Raw genomic sequence first — 15,474 nt, forward strand, 5'->3', positions numbered from 1 at the left:
GGGCATTGAAAGGTACCCCCTTTGCCCCGTGCCCACCTTCTACCACAGCTCCCTGGTAGCCATCCAAAATGTGCCTCCAAGAGCACGTCTCACAGACAAAGGCTTGTGTTTTATGGAACTGAGCTCTGCACACACCTCGCTGGTCCCAGCCTGCCCAGACAGCCAGGCACAAAGTAGCATGTGAGTCAGAAGAGGTTCTGGAGGAAGTTGGAGAAGGCTCCAGAAGTGGCCTCATGGAACGTGGCTCCACCTGTGCCCCATATGTTTTGCTGCAAACTCCTCATCTCCAGCCAAGACTTGGCTGCTTCTCTGATGCAGGAAACCTCCTGTCACCAGCACAGGTGACTTTAATGCCTCTCCAAGAAAGGAGGAAATGCTGGCTTGTGCTGTCGATACATCCCCAGGGCTGCATGTATTACCACGAAGCACAGCAGGACTCTGAGAGAAGAATGCCTCTCTTCTCTTTGTTGCTGAGGAGGTAGAGAGAGTCCTGTGACATCCAGGCTGTTAGGTGACTCTGCTGTGACTCAGTCACACCCAGCACCATAAAGAAAGGCAAATTGACCTTAGAAAAAGTCCACAAATCTATAGAGACCAGCAACTCCAGCAACGGGCTGATACCCCACGTATGGCAGAGCTCATGACACTGGGCGGTCTTGCTGGTCCTTTCTGCCCGTCTCACATTCCCTGTTGCTTGAAGAGACTGTCATAGTGATTGAAGCCAAGGCCAGATTGTCTGGTTAGACTCAGAGGAGGCATGTCACCCGTTCCCAGATGGAAGCTGGCTCCTGGCAGGAACACAAATCCTTCAGATCAGGTGGCACCTGCTCTTGCTGCCTGAACAGCCACCTCCCTTCCCAGTTGCTGGCTGTCCCTTTATCTTAACCCAACTGTGTGGCACGGTTCGACACTAAGTACAGGGATCCCACAGGGCAGGGATCCGGAGGGGCCACTGGTGAGTTTCCATATAGCTGAGAAACCAGGCCTTGTTTCCAGAGGTGATAAGCAGGGCACCACATGGAGTTTTCAGGTAAGGACTTTGACCTCAGAGGTGTTGGTCTCATTCTCGCCTGTGAACTTCCAAAGGTTTGGAAATGGACATGAAAGAGCTCTGCTTCCCTCCCAGCCATCGCCTCCCCTGACTCTACCCTCCGCTGGGATCCATGTCCTTGCCTCAGACCTAGCATGCAGCATGAGGCCCGCTAAGGGAGGGGGACTGTTTCTCTTGAGCAGCAGCTCCAGCTGCAGAAGATGCCAACCAAAGTGCCAGCAAAGTCTATCTCTGTCCTGTGTGAGCTGGCCAGCTGGTGGCAGAATGACACAATCTCTTCCCACCTCTTTCGTCACCTGGCCATCAGCTGGGTGAGTGGTGCTGGGCACCTTGCTGTGTGACCAGCAGAGGGGCAGGGTAGTGCATTCCTGAGGTCTCACACTGTGCTAGGCACAAAGCAGGTCCTTGTGGCCCCTGGGGCTGGGCCTGCGGAAGCAGGCTGCAATCTGCTCTGTTTCCATCTTGGCACATGGGTCGCTTGAATTCAGCTTAGGATGCAAGCAGGTCCTTGTGGCCCCTGGGGCTGGGCCTGCTCTGGAGCAGGCTGCAATCTGCTCTGTTTCCATCTTGGCACATGGGTCGCCTGAATGCCGCTTAGGATGAAAGGAGTCTCAGAAAGGAATGTGTGATTCTCTTCACTGAATGTAATGGTACACATACGGCTGGAAATGACCGGGTCACACTTAATGAGCAGCAGGACTGTGCGTGTGTGTCTGTGTGTCCGTGTGTCTCTGTGTGTGTGTATACTTGTGCATACATGTTCTTAAGTTTTACTTCTTTCTGATTCATACTGATCCTGGCCAATGCTGTAACTTCTCTTTCTGTTTCCTTTCCCATGCTATTTCATCACCTCCTTCCCCACCTCATTTCTCTACCCCTTGATCCTGGGATACTAGCCGGGAACCAGAGGCTCCAGCAGGTCATGCAGGCGGCGGATCCTCTGGAGATCCAGGCTGACGTGCACTGGACTCATATCCGTGAGAGAGAGGAGGAAGAGAGGATGGCGCCGGCCTCTGAGTCCTCTGCTTCCAGAGGTAAACGCTCCCAGCCGCAGGCTGCAGTGTGCCCGGAGCACCGCTCGCCTGCTGCCTCTGTCACCACAGGGGGCCTTTCTGTCAGGGCAGAGCCTCGCGTGAGGTCACACACAGGAGCCGGGCGCATCCCGCTTTGCTGCTGTCAGTTGTGACGCCTGCACTTTTCATCTGAGGATATGTAAAGTTCTCTGTGGATTAAGAGGTTGTGGACACTTTCTCTGTTGATGCAAAGTGGTAAAATGAAGGTGATCTTGGGTAAACCAAGAATTTCCTGTCTTTCTCTCATGTTTCTGGCCACGGCTGCTCTTTCCTCACTTTGTAAAACGTTCTGGTCCTTCCCTCACAGAGTGTGTCTGGACGTGAATGTGTGTTGGCAGGAAGGGGGCGGGAGGGGCGTGTTTGGAAGTGAAATGAAGTCTTGGGAAGAGATTTCCATCCAGGAGGCCTCTAGAGTAGCATCATCTCCAGCCCCAGGCTTTAGGTGGGACGATCTGTGTCACACAGTAGGATGAAGATGCACCTCATTCTGGCTTCTTTTAATAAAGAAATAGCAATAAGAAGAACCACGGAGACTGTTGAGGGACGTGGTGGCCGCTATGCCATCCTCCCCAGCGTGCTGTCTTCCAAATACCCACCCTCGGTGTCACCTCTGCTGTCACTCCTATGTGTTCACATTTTCATTCAGCACCGGTCACGGGCCACACACCCTGCCAGGCTCTGAGCATACAAAAGGGGCGTTTCCTGCCATCATGAAACAGCGTTTAATAAGACGTTTGTTCCTCCCTGGCTGCAAATCTTCACCTGTAGGCAAGACCAGCCTCCATTTCCGGCTTGTGATGGCACTGTGAACACCTGCAGCACTGGGCTGGCTTGTGAGCTCGGGAGCGCTCTGCAGCCCTGGGCCAGCGGCGGCCCTCCCTTGGGTTTTCCCTCTTCTCTTCGCATTCCAATTCTCCATCACACAGGCTAACAACAGGGCTCGCACCCCTTGTTGGTGCCGGACAGGCCTCTGTCCTGAACACCATCTCAGTTTCTCTTCGGTTTGGGATTTTAAGGATGACCTCGGCTCTCCTTGTTGGGAACACATATTGCTGTGTAACTTTGTATTTGTCGTCTGTTTTAAATTCAGTGCCCGACCTTCCCTCCATACGCCGCGCGGCGGTGCAGGCCTGGCTGGAGACGGTCTCCGGAGGTAGTCTGGTGATGTTCATTCTCTCCCCACTCACCGTAACCTCTCTCTAGGCGGCTCTGCTGGTACCTTAACACTAGACTCCTGGGCCTGTTGCAAGTGCATGCCAGGGCGGCGGAGGCGGGTGGGGGCACCTGCATGTCTTGCCAGACAGCCCGCCCTTGCATGGATCAGACGCACACCCCCTCCTTCAGGGCAGCTCAGAGGGAAGCAGGAGGGCAGGCAGGACAGACACAGGCAGGTTTTTATTGATAGAGTCGGGTAAAAAGGCCAGAGCCAAAGGAACGTTTTTGGCACTGAGATTTTTCAAGTGTGTTGAGAATGAGGTGGGTACCGATTGAGTGTGAAAGGGGAGGAATCAGAAGATATTCCACATGCCTACCAAGGTATCAGAGAAGGAGGCAGTCAAAACCAGGGGGTTTATGGGAGGATGACGGTGGAGAGGGACGGGCAGAGGATGGGTGGATGCTATTCAGCTGACAGGCTGGGTGTGACCAGGGGTGACACCAGCCAAATCCAGCCTGAGCTGCAGGCGTCTCATCAAGTGCAAGAGATCATTGAGCAGCCTGAGTTGTCCTTCCTAAACTTTTCTTGAGCTGTATGTTTCTCACCAAGGGACTACTGGCATTTGGGGCAGGACAGCTCTTTCCCTCACAGAAGGTTTAACATTCTGGCCTCCACCCTTACAATGTCCATGCAGCCTCCACCACCCACGAAGACACCAAAAATCCCTCCACGAGTTGTCAGACACTGCCGGAGGAAGGGCAGCGTTGGCCCCAGCAGCACCACTGTCCTAGCGGTCACTTCTGGGATGCACTCATGGGAGCTCATGGGGCTTCAGCAGCCTGTCCCTGTGTCCTCCCGACAGTGGGAGAAACAGGCACACAGCCGCAGGGGAGGGCCACTGCTCTTTGCACAGGGACAGCCGGCTCCCCTTCTAGAGGGTGTGGGTCCCTAGGGCAGTGGGGCAAGAGACCCCCAGCTGGCGGCTGAGGGAAACCAAGAACTGAGCGGGTCAGTGGCTCCTGGCTTTCATAGCGTGTGGCTCATCAACCTGCGTGGCAGCTTCTAGCACCCTGCACTCCGTCTTAACCTGAATTTCACCCCCAGATCCACCCCTCAAGCTGTGTCTCTTTCAACACCGCTGCTGCTGCGTTGATAACTTCTCACCTGTTGTTTTGTCTTTGTGACGATTGTTCCTTTCAAGGTACTGCCAAGGAGTGTAGACCTCTCACCCACCTGACTCTACCACAGGCATTTCTTAGTAGAAAGTCTACAGGAGAGCCACGTGAAGGACCAAGGCACCAGGGCGGGTCAGGCTAACCCAGGGTGCCCTGGGCTGTGCCCGGCTGGGAGGCCTTTGTGGGTCTCCTTGGTGCTGGCCTCCAGTTCACTTGCCAGCAAGAGTGTAGGGTTGCCATCTGGATCCCTGGGTACCTAGATTCACCCCAACAAATCTGTCAGGCATAGTGGCCCTCTCCATGGCACGGGCCGGATTCTGTTCGAAACGGGGCTTTTGTTCCTCCTTTTCAGAATTGGTACAATGCAGCCATGAATTCTTTTGTCTTTGCGTCAGAAGTCCCACTCCCTGGTATTTGAGGAACTGTCTTCCTTGAGTGGCCAAAAGCAGTGTTCTCACACCGAGGTGGTAACCAATAGAAATACTTGAGGCGTCTCCCCGCTGCTTCCCAGCAGGTGCCATTGCTGTAGGATAGCGTTTGGCATGGCCAGCTCCGTGGGCCGCTCTGGCATCTCAGGGAGGTGCATGGCCCTAACTGTCAGCTAGTCTGGGAACCCACCCATCTCTCCCTGTGACGTGGCCTGTCTGTTCCCTTCCAAACCTGTTTCATGCAGTTCTTCAAACGCTAGATTTGAACCATCATCTTACAAACTGTGCATAAAAGATAAACATAAGCTTAAGGAATTATTAAAGAAACAAAAACTCATATAACTGCCACCCTGGTCAAGGAATAAAACATTACCAGTGTCTTCTAAGTGCCTGGCCTGTGGAGAGAAGACGTTGCTTCTGAGGCTGTGCTCTCCCATTTCCACACAGCTTTTTAAGAAATCCACCTAACCGGGCGCCGTTAGTTCCTGCTCCCCAGCCTGGGGCTTTGATCTGTGCAGACTCTTGTATATGGACATCAGAGCGTAACTCCTTTCTCCTGAAATTAAAACCCTTAGGGGTAATTTGGGGGTGGCTGGGCTTGAACCCTAGGAGAGCCTGCAGATCCCCTGGCCAGTGGTCCTGTGGGTCTCAGGTGGTGCGGGTCTCCGTGTCCTCAGAGCATAGCGTGCCGCCCTCTTCCTGCCGGTGCAAGTTCTGAGTGTGGGAGGTGGGGACAGGGTGTGTGCGTGCTTAGGGGCTGGCTCCTGGGGAGGGGAAGTTGTTGAGGGCTTTGCCTCATTTTGCAGCCCTGAAGGGCCACTTGGAGTCCAGAGGATGAACTTTACATACCCTCAGCACCCAGTGCTCTCCCAAAGTATTATACTTTCTCTAAATTATCGCAAGGGAAGCTCGTCTGGTGCCTCTGCACGCAGCACTGTGGACAGCCCCCTCACCCGACTGGACCTCAGCCTTCTCGCTGAAGAAACAGTCCCTCTAATTATATTGCAGGCTGAGTGTTTCTTCTCCAAAATGTTTGAGACCAGAAGTGTTTTGGATTTCGAATTTCTTTCAGATGTTGGAATCTCTGCTTATACATAATGAGAGATCTTGGGGATGGCACCCAAGTCTAAACACGAAATGTATTTATGTGTCATATATACCTTGTACACGTAGCCTACAGATAATTTTATACAATATTTTTAATAATTTTGTGCATGAAACAGAGTTTTAGCTGTGGGTCACCACGTGAGGTCTGCTGTGGAATTTTCCACTTGGCCTCCTGTCAGCACTCAGAAAATTTCAGATTTTGGAGGATTTTGAATCTTGGATTTTCGGATTCGGGATGCTCAGCCTGCGTTCTGAGGGCTGAATGGCTCCTGGGGTGTGAGGCGGTCAGCACACAGGCAGGCTTTGGTAGATGCTGCTGGGCCTCGGCCCAGAGAAGCAGCGTTTCCCCTTCCACCCTCCAACTGAGGTTCCTACAGCAACGTTTGGGGAAGGAGGAACAGTGCCCCCACCTTCAGCCACTCTTCTCTTCCCACTTGGCCCCTAGCACTGAGAAATGCCAACCTCCTGTGTTTGGGGGCCCTGGGCCCCCCAGTGCCCATGCTGCATGTGGAGAGCCCCCTGGGCCTGGCAGGATCTCCCTTCTGGGGCCCGCATGGCACTGCCCTGAGAAAGGCAGTACCTCTTGCCCCCATGAACATGCAGCCTGTCTGTTCTCCTTGTCTTCCTTCCTTTGAACCTCTCTGCTTTGCAGCTCCATTGGATGAGAATGACCTAGAGGAAGATGTGGACTCAGAACCAGCCGAGATAGAAGGGGAGGCAGCAGAGGATGGGGACCCAGGGGACACTGGTGCTGAGCTGGATGATGGTAGGGGTCCACCCTCCCTGCCCCTGTGGTGGGAGCTCAGGGAAGATGAAGGCAATGTGCTTTCCAGCAAAATCAAGCTCAGGGAGGCCACCATTGGGCCTCCTGGTTCCTTCTTGGCTCCGCCATGACTGGAATGCATCTCATTCCACCCGCCCACCACCTACCCACGAGCCCCAGGCAACTTGGCCTGCACTCATCCGGCTGCGGCTGGGCGTCTGAGCCAACCTGCGACTTTGCACAAGGCCTTTAATCCAGCTGACTGGCTCCCAAAGCTAGATACCCGGAGGTGTGTTCTGCATCACAGTCTGGTTGTGGGGGGCTGAGGGGGTCAGGGGCGAGACTGGGAGGAATGAGAAGAGCCCAAGCTTGTGAGGGGCGCAGGCCTCCGCTGTGGAGTTGGTGTGGCAGTCAGGGCTGCTGAGAGGAGGAGGTGCATAGAAGGGGGCCTGTGAGGCCAGGCCTACCTTCCATAGGCACACCCTGTCTTTCTCTGTCATAGCCCATCATGTGTGACTGTTGGTGTATTTAAAAAGAAACAGAGCCCCACAGGCTTTGATGCGGCCCCACTTTGCCAAGGCAGGATGGTGCTCTTGGCCGGACCCCTCAGGAGCCAGGGTGGTCTGGCAGCCAGGTCTGTCCCTGTGGAAGAAGGGCCTCCTGGTCTGCACCTGAGCAGTTGTGTTGCAAATGAGCAAGTGGCGGGGCTGCTCTCAGGCGGAAAAGGAGTCGGCCTCACTTACGGTGTGCACCTGCTTCTGCCCCTTCCCTCTGCCAGATCAGCACTGGTCTGACAGCCCGTCGGATGCTGACAGAGAGCTGCGTTTGCGGCACACAGCTGAGGGGGCAGCAGAGCCGGAGCTGAGGGTATCAGAAGATGAGGAGAAGCTGCCCACCTCACCGAAGCACCAAGAGAGAGGTGAGCCTGTCATTGATGGGAGAGACAACTTCAAGAATTCCTGCAAGAGCCATGTGCACATGAGAGTGGCTCAGGGGCCAGGCGCTTCAGAGCAGAGCCACGGTGCACACCAGCCTCCGAGGTGCAGGGAGCTTCTTGCCTTTTCCTCTTCTGTCCACCCTCCTTGTGCCACAGGCTGCTGCAGATGCTTTGGCCAATGGCCCTTTCCTTGTGTAGTTTGGGTCTGGGGGAAGGTAGAAGGTTTGTCCTGAAGCTCTGCGTGCAGAGCCTGCACGTGGAGGAAGCCCACACTCTGACCTGGTGTTGACAGGAGCACCTGCAGAAAGTGCCGGGCAGCCCCGGGAAGACGCTTCCAGGACCCTGGCCTCTGAGAGAACCTGTGCTTTCCAGAAGAACTGGGAGCAGACTCAGCGACTCGCCCTCCACCTTCCTCTCCGCCCTCTGGGGCTGGCTGATAGGGGTGCCCTCCTAGCACATGGCGGGGCTTCCTCTTGTAAGGCCCTGTGTTCATTCTTTTCAGGTCCCTCCCAAGCCACCAGCCCCATCCGGTCTGCCCAGGAATCAGCTCTTCTGTTCACTCCAGTCCACAGCCCCTCAACAGAGGTAAGGGTTTCGGGCTTGCTGTGGGGTACAGAGAACTAATGGGACCCCAAGGACACATATTAACCTCTGTTTCAGGACCCATGGTGTGGGTCCCACCAAACTGGGGCTAACATAGCCTGCTGGCCTCCTCATTCTGAGGAAGACTGAAAACTCGTCCTCCTTGTAGTAGTAAGTGGAGCTGTTGATGACAGGAGTGGCCTTGGAGTTCCAGCTCAGTACTCTTGGGGATGTGGCCGTCTGGGTGGCACCTACTAACTCTGCCCCACTCAGATCCCAAACCTGAGTCGTCTACCCCATGTCACTGTGTTAGGTACACATATCACATACCATATGTTTAATTTAAACATAAATTTATTAATACTTTATTATACATAACAAATGTATAATAAAGATATATTAAAATTATGTTTAAATATGTTATAAATTTATTAAAACAAATTTATTTTTATAACTAATAAATTTATAATAAACAAATTTATTAAAAATAATTTGTTTATGGTAAATGGTATAATAAAATATTTGATATTTTAAAAATAAATTTATGTTTAAATTAAAGCAATAATATTGATGGGATGATTGGTTTGATATGACAAATACATTTTTAACATTATGTTAAAATAAATGTATAACCATTGAAATTTACAACATCCAGCCAGGCGCAGTGGCTCACGCCTGGAATCCCAGCACTCTGGGAGGCCGAGGCTGGCGGACCACGAGGTCAGGAGATCAAGCCCATCCTGGCTAACATGGTGAAACCCCATCTCTACTAAAAATACAAAAAATCAGCCAGGCGTGGTGACGGGCGCCTGTAGTCCCAGCTTCTTGGGAGGCTGAGGCAGGAGAATGATGTGAACCTGGGAGGTGGAGTGTGCAGTGAGCCGAGATCGCACCACTGCACTCCAGCCTGGGCGACAGAGCGAGACTCCATCTCAAAAAAAAAAAAAAAACTACATCCATGCAGACAGCCTGTGGTGTGTGAACCATATGGAGAATGCTGCGAAGCCAACTGTGACAGCAGGTCCTGTGGAACATGGTTTGAGAAATACCGTCTGCAGGCCAGATCAGGGAGAAAGCTGGAATCCAAAGCCTACATCTGCTTGAAATAGTCTTTGGGATTCTAGGAAGCATGGAACTATTCAGTGATTGATTGATTGACTGATTGTTTTTTTTTTTTTGAGACAGGATCTCACTCTTGCCCAGGCTGGCATGGGCAGTAGTGCAGTGGCATGATCATGGCTCACTCAGCCTCCAACTCCTGGGCTCAAGCAATCCTCCAGCCTCGGCCTCCCAAAGTGCTGGGATTACAGGCATGAGCTGCTGTGCCTAGCCTGTTCACTGATTCTTTTTTTTTTTTTTTTTTTTGAGACGGAGTCTCGCTCTGTTGCCCAGGCTGGAGTGCAGTGGTGCGATCTCGGCTCACTGCAAGCTTGCCTCCCAGGTTCATGCCATTCTCCTGCCTCGGCCTCCTGAGTAGCTGGGACTACAGGTGCCCGCCACCACATCCAGCTAATTTTTGTGTTTTTAGTGGAGACAGGGTTTCACCATGTTAGCCAGGATGGTCTCAATCTCCTGACCTCGTGATCCGCCCACCTCAGCCTCCCAAAATGCTGGGATTACAGGTGTGAGCCTCCGCACTCAGCCATCTGTGAAATGGGGAGGCTTTGTTTGAGACTCTTGGATGGGGTGATATAAGGACTGGTGTAGGAATCTCTGCACATCTTTGAGCTTCCTGGGGAGGACAGTTTGATCATAATGCACCGTGATAAGTAGCTATTGTAAGTCTTCTTACAGTCTTGGCCCCTCTGTATGTATGTCAGGGATCTTGGCGCTCTGGGGCCTCCTGGAGGGTGAGAACTGCATTCATCCGTGTTCTTTTGGCCAGTGTTCCTATGAGTGAACAAAGAATATAGGATGTATTTGAGATGAACCAAACCCTGAAAACCCAGTTTGTCTAAACTAAAGCAGAGTGGTTCTAAATATTGAACAACTGGAGCAGAAAGTGAAAAGTGTTCTCTTTGAGCTGTTCTAATAACAGCTGGAAGGACGGGGAAGTCCTGCAGCAGGCACAGGTGCAGGCGCTTTGAGCGAGAAAGCTCCCTGAGGATGCTGCTGGCCGTGAAAGCCCCCACTTCTCAGCGGCTTCTGTCTTCCTTCCCTGCAGGGGCCCCGACTCCCACCTGTCCCTGCCGCCACCCGGGAGACATTACCTGAGGAGCGCCTTTTCCCTGAGCCTTTGCTCCCCAAAGAGAAGCCCAAAGCTGATGCTCCCTCGGATCCGAAAGCTGTGCACTCTCCCATCCGATCGCAGCCAGTAGCCTTGCCAGAAGCCAGGACTCCTGCCTCACCAGGGAGCCCACAGCCCCGGCAGCCCATGGCAGCCTCCACGCCCCCACCCAGCCCACTCCCCATCTGCTCCCAGCCCCAGCCTTCCACCGAGGCCACTGTCCCATCCCCTACCCAGTCCCCCATACGCTTCCAGCCTGTCCCAGCCAAAACATCCACCCCACTGGCCCCTCTCCCTGTCCAAAGCCAAAGTGACACCAAGGACAGGCTGGGCAGCCCCCTTGCTGTGGATGAGGCCCTCAGAAGGAGTGACCTGGTGGAGGAGTTCTGGATGAAGAGTGCGGAGATCCGCCGCAGCCTTGGGCTCACCCCTGTGGACCGCAGCAAGGGGCCTGAGCCCAGCTTCCCCACGCCAGCCTTCAGGCCAGTGTCCCTCAAATCTTATTCCGTTGAAAAGTCCTCCCAGGATGAGGGACTCCACCTTCTCAAGCCTCTGTCTGTCCCCAAAAGGCTGGGTCTGCCAAAGCCAGAGGGCGAGCCTTTGTCCCTGCCAACCCCCTGGTCCCCATCGGACAGAGAGCTGCGCAGCGCCCAGGAGGAGCGCAGGGAGCTGTCCAGCAGCTCTGGCCTGGGCCTGCACGGGAGCTCCTCCAACATGAAGACACTGGGCAGCCAGAGCTTCAACACCTCGGACTCCGCCATGCTCACGCCACCCTCCAGCCCGCCCCCGCCCCCGCCCCCGGGTGAGGAGCCCGCCACCTTGCAGAGGAAACTCAGGGAGCCGAGCCCAGCGCCTCGGTGGTCCCGCCACCCTTGCCCGTCACATGGATGCGGCCCCCCCGGGAGCCTGCTCAGCCCCCCAGAGAGGAGGTGCGGAAGTCTTTTGTGGAGAGCGTGGAGGAGATCCCCTTCGCTGACGATGTGGAAGACACCTATGACGACAAGACTGAGGACTCAAGCCTGCAGGAGAAGTTCTTCACGCCCCCGTCTTGCTGGCCACGCCCCGAGAAGCCTCCCCACCCGCCCCTGGGCAAGGAGAACGGGAGGCTACCTGCTCTGGAGGGGGCGCTGCAGCCACAGAAGAGGGGGCTGCCCTTGGTCTCCGCGGAAGCCAAGGAGTTGGCCGAGGAGCGCATGCGAGCCAGAGAGAAGTCCGTGAAGAGCCAGGCGCTGCGGGACGCCATGGCCAGGCAACTGAGCAGGATGCAGCAGATGGAGCTGGCCACGGGCGCCCCCAGGTCCCGCAAGGCATCATCAGCACTCTCCCAGGGCAAGGAGCGCCGGCCCGACTCCCCCACACGTCCCACTCTCAGGGGCTCCGAGGAGCCCAACCTGAAGCATGAAGCCATCAGCGAGGAGGTCCTCTCCGCGCCGTCGGACTCGGGGGGCCCAGACGGCTCTTTCACTTCATCTGAGGGCTCCAGTGGGAAGAGCAAGAAGAGGTCATCACTCTTCTCCCCCCGCAGAAACAAGAAGGAGAAGAAGTCCAAAGGCGAGGGCCGGCCCCCAGAGAAGCCCAGCCCCAACCTCCTGGAGGAAGCTGCCACCAAACCCAAGTCTCTGTGGAAGTCGGTCTTCTCTGGGTACAAGAAGGACAAGAAGAAGAAGGCCAACGACAAGTCCTGCCCCAGCACCCCCTCCAGCGGGGCCACGGTGGACTCCGGCAAGCCCAGGGTGCTTCCTGTCGTAAGGGCAGGTGCGTCAGCGGCCGGGCCCACTTGCAGGTGGGGCGGAAGGGGCTGGGGTCATTGGGGCTCTGAGGATCCGTGCTCCCACTGCCCCCCCAGGGGTTCTCAGGAGCCCTGCTGACCTAGAGAAGGGACTGAACCATGGGTTCACAGGGCATAGCCAGCTGCGTAACAAGAGTTTTCAAAGCCAGCTTGAAACTGTATCAGGAAGACTGTGGAGGTTTGTGCCCTTCCTGAAGTCAGACGACCCCAGAGGGGCCCACTCCTGCACAGGGCAGAGGGCAGTGCTGCCAGGAGGGGCTGGGCAGGCCCGGGTGCCACCTGCTTGGGGTCAGCTCTGCCCTGTCCAGGCAAATGTTGGTGTCCCAGCTCCTGGCGTTCCCCAGGATGGGGTGTCCCTTAAACTGAAATGAATGCAACCCCTACCCAGCCTCCACTGCACGTGGGAACATAGGATCGGGAGAGAGCTGCCCCTGCCATCTGGCGCCATCCTCACGTGGCCTCCCTCTCTCCACAGAGCTGCAGCTCCGGCGCCAGCTAAGCTTCTCCGAGGACTCAGACCTCTCCAGCGACGATGTCCTTGAGAGGTCCTCGCAGAAGTCACGGCGAGAGGTGGGTAGTCAGGCAGAGGGGCTTCACCAGGCCTGGGGCCCTCTGCTCACTGCTGGGCTTTGGTGGCGTAGAGAGGAAGAGCAAAACTGAAGCCAAGGATGGACAGCTAGTGGTGCACAGCCAGCTGACCGCTGACCCCTATACACTGAGGCGGTCACACTGGGCTTTCTACATGCGAGCTGGGGCCGTTGGCATCCACAGCAAGGGTTCCTGTTTTCTTTTCTTGTGAAGAAGTAAAGACTGGAGCCATACCTGCGTCACACTCCCCTTCCCTGGAGGAGGCAGCCTGGCATTGTCTATTTCTTCCTTGTCTATTCTTCCCCAGGGCCTGGAGAACACTGCCCAGTCCAGGGCTGCTGGCAGGAGCTGGGACCTCAGGCACTGAGCATTGTGCCTGGTCCTGCCCACTTGGTGGGTTTGGTAGTTAGGGAGGGTTTGTCGTCTTAAAGGACTGGTCCAGGAACTGACCCATAGGGCTGCTAGGTCTGACTCCGCCCCTTGCTTTCCAGAGCCCAGGACTTTGGGTGGATCTAGTGAAGGTGGAGGGGAGAGGAATCAGAGCACACTCTAACAGGCACCTGTCAGCATACAGGGTGGGCAGAGCTCTGCGGAGCATTACCCCACCTCTGCTGTCCAGCCCTGGGGCCTGTGCTCCTCCTCCTGGCTGGGGGCAGCCCGACTCTCTCCTGCTTCCTGTCTCCCTTTTGTGTGAAAAGCTTCCCCAGAATGTAGCATGCCTTCGTTGCAAGGCTTCTGGGGCTTGGACTTGAGTCTGCCCTCTCCTGCTGTCCAGTAACCCAGTCAGGCTACATGGTGCGCCTGAGCCCGTCACGTGCCCATTCAGTGAAGGTGGCTCCTGCAGCCTGAACCAGTTCCTCTTTAAATAACTCAGCAAACTGGACGCTTTATTTCTCATCCCCTCCTTCATCTCCCTTGGCCTTGCCAGCTCTTTGGCCGCTCTCCTAGAAGATTCTAGAGAACCAGACCTCTCCTCCTGCTCCACCTTCTGCAGAGCCAGGCTTCTTTGCGCCCCAGCCAGGCCAGCAACTGAGTTAGGGTTGGGATCTGCACCTCCTCAGGGACTGGGAGAGTGTGTCTTCGTCAAGGCTACCTGTCGAGCTTTCCCAGGCGGTCGCACTGGGGCTGAGCTGTAATTCCCTTGGGTTTCTGTGTGGGTCCCTAAACACATCCCAACACTGGTGATGGTTGCTGCCTTCGGGGACAGCAAAGAATGGAGAATGTGGTCCCAGGCTCACTGCCTCAGTGGTGACAGTGTGGACATTCAACCTATTAGGTCAGGTTGGCCACCCACCTCCACATCCCTCACGTTGTGGTGGGCAGTGTGCCCACTGCTTCTCCATCCATGAAGCTGCCTGGGCTGGCTGTGCCAAGGCTAGTACTTGGTGAGCCTCCCCAGGGCCCAACAGGTGTGAGGAGCAAGGGAGGAACAGGAACAGGACCCCAGGAACAAGCCATGGACACCAATCATGGAACCCTAGAGCCAGAGGGTGGCCTCTAAGGCCTCATGCTCCAGGGGCACCCACAGAGGCAAAGTCATTTGCTAGAGGTCACATAGGGAATACTAAAGTCAAAGTCAAGCCTGGGGGACAGACAGGCTAGTGGATGGTCGACCTAAAGGACGGCCAACCTAGGGGACGGCTGAGGACCAAGGAGACGATTGAGCTAGGGGATGGATGACCTAGAGGACAGCCAACCTAGGGGACGGCTGAGGACCGAGGAGACGGTCGAGCTAGGGGATGGATGACCTGGAGGACAGTCAAGTTAGGGGATGGATGACCTAGGGGACCATTGAGCTAGGGGATGGATGACCTAGGGGACAGTTGAGCTAGGGCATGGATGACCCAGAAGATGGCCAACCTAGGGGACAGCTGAGAACTGAGGAGACGGTCAAGCTAGGGGATGGATGACCTAGGGGACAGTCAAGCTAGGGGATGGATTACCTAGGGGACAGTCAAGCTACGGGATGGATGACGTAGGGGACTGTCAAGCTAGGGGATGGATGACCTAGAGGGCAGCCAACCTAGGGGACAGCTGAGGACTGAGGAGATGGCCGAGCTAGGGGATGGATGACCTAGAGGACGGCCAACCTAGGGGATGGCTGAGGACCAAGGAGGTGGTCAAGCTAGGGGATGGATGACCTAGAGGACAGCCAACCTAGGGGACTGCTGAGGACCGAGGAGATGGTCGAGCTAGGGGATGGATGACCTAGGGGACAGTCAAGTTAGGGGATGGATGACCTAGGGGCTGTCGAGTTAGGGGATGGATGAACTAGGGGACAGTCGAGCTAGGGGTTGGATGACCTAGAGGATGGCCAACCTAGGGTACGGCTGAGGACCGAGGAGACGTTCTTGCTAGAGGATGGATGACCTAGGGGGCAGTCAAGCTAGGGGATGCATGACCTAGGGGATCATCAAGCTAAGGGATGGATGACCTAGGGGACCGTGGAGCTAGGGGATGGATGACCTAGGGGATGGCCAATCTAGGAGACAGATGACATGGGAGACGGCCAAGCCACGGGCAACTGACCTGACTCCCACATGGTGTGGAGTCAGCCTGAGCGAGAGCTGGGTGCTGTGCGTTTTCAAGACATGGATT

The 15,474-nt window shown here is 55.4% G+C and overlaps 1 protein-coding gene across 1 annotated transcript in view; it reads left to right on the forward strand.

The window, feature by feature from the left end:
• Positions 1-15,474, forward strand: part of MICAL3 (microtubule associated monooxygenase, calponin and LIM domain containing 3) — a 122,195-nt gene that overhangs the window by 80,326 nt on the left and 26,395 nt on the right. The window contains 7 exon segments of the mRNA XM_033232996.1: positions 1,948-2,085; positions 6,643-6,756; positions 7,532-7,672; positions 8,193-8,275; positions 10,437-11,337; positions 11,340-12,254; positions 12,764-12,858. Of these exon segments, the coding sequence (XP_033088887.1) occupies positions 1,948-2,085; positions 6,643-6,756; positions 7,532-7,672; positions 8,193-8,275; positions 10,437-11,337; positions 11,340-12,254; positions 12,764-12,858 (2,387 nt within the window).

The sequence above is a fragment of the Trachypithecus francoisi genome, unplaced genomic scaffold, assembly GCF_009764315.1.
Source record: "Trachypithecus francoisi isolate TF-2019V2 unplaced genomic scaffold, Tfra_2.0 Lachesis_group14, whole genome shotgun sequence".
NCBI classification, from domain to species: domain Eukaryota; kingdom Metazoa; phylum Chordata; class Mammalia; order Primates; family Cercopithecidae; genus Trachypithecus; species Trachypithecus francoisi.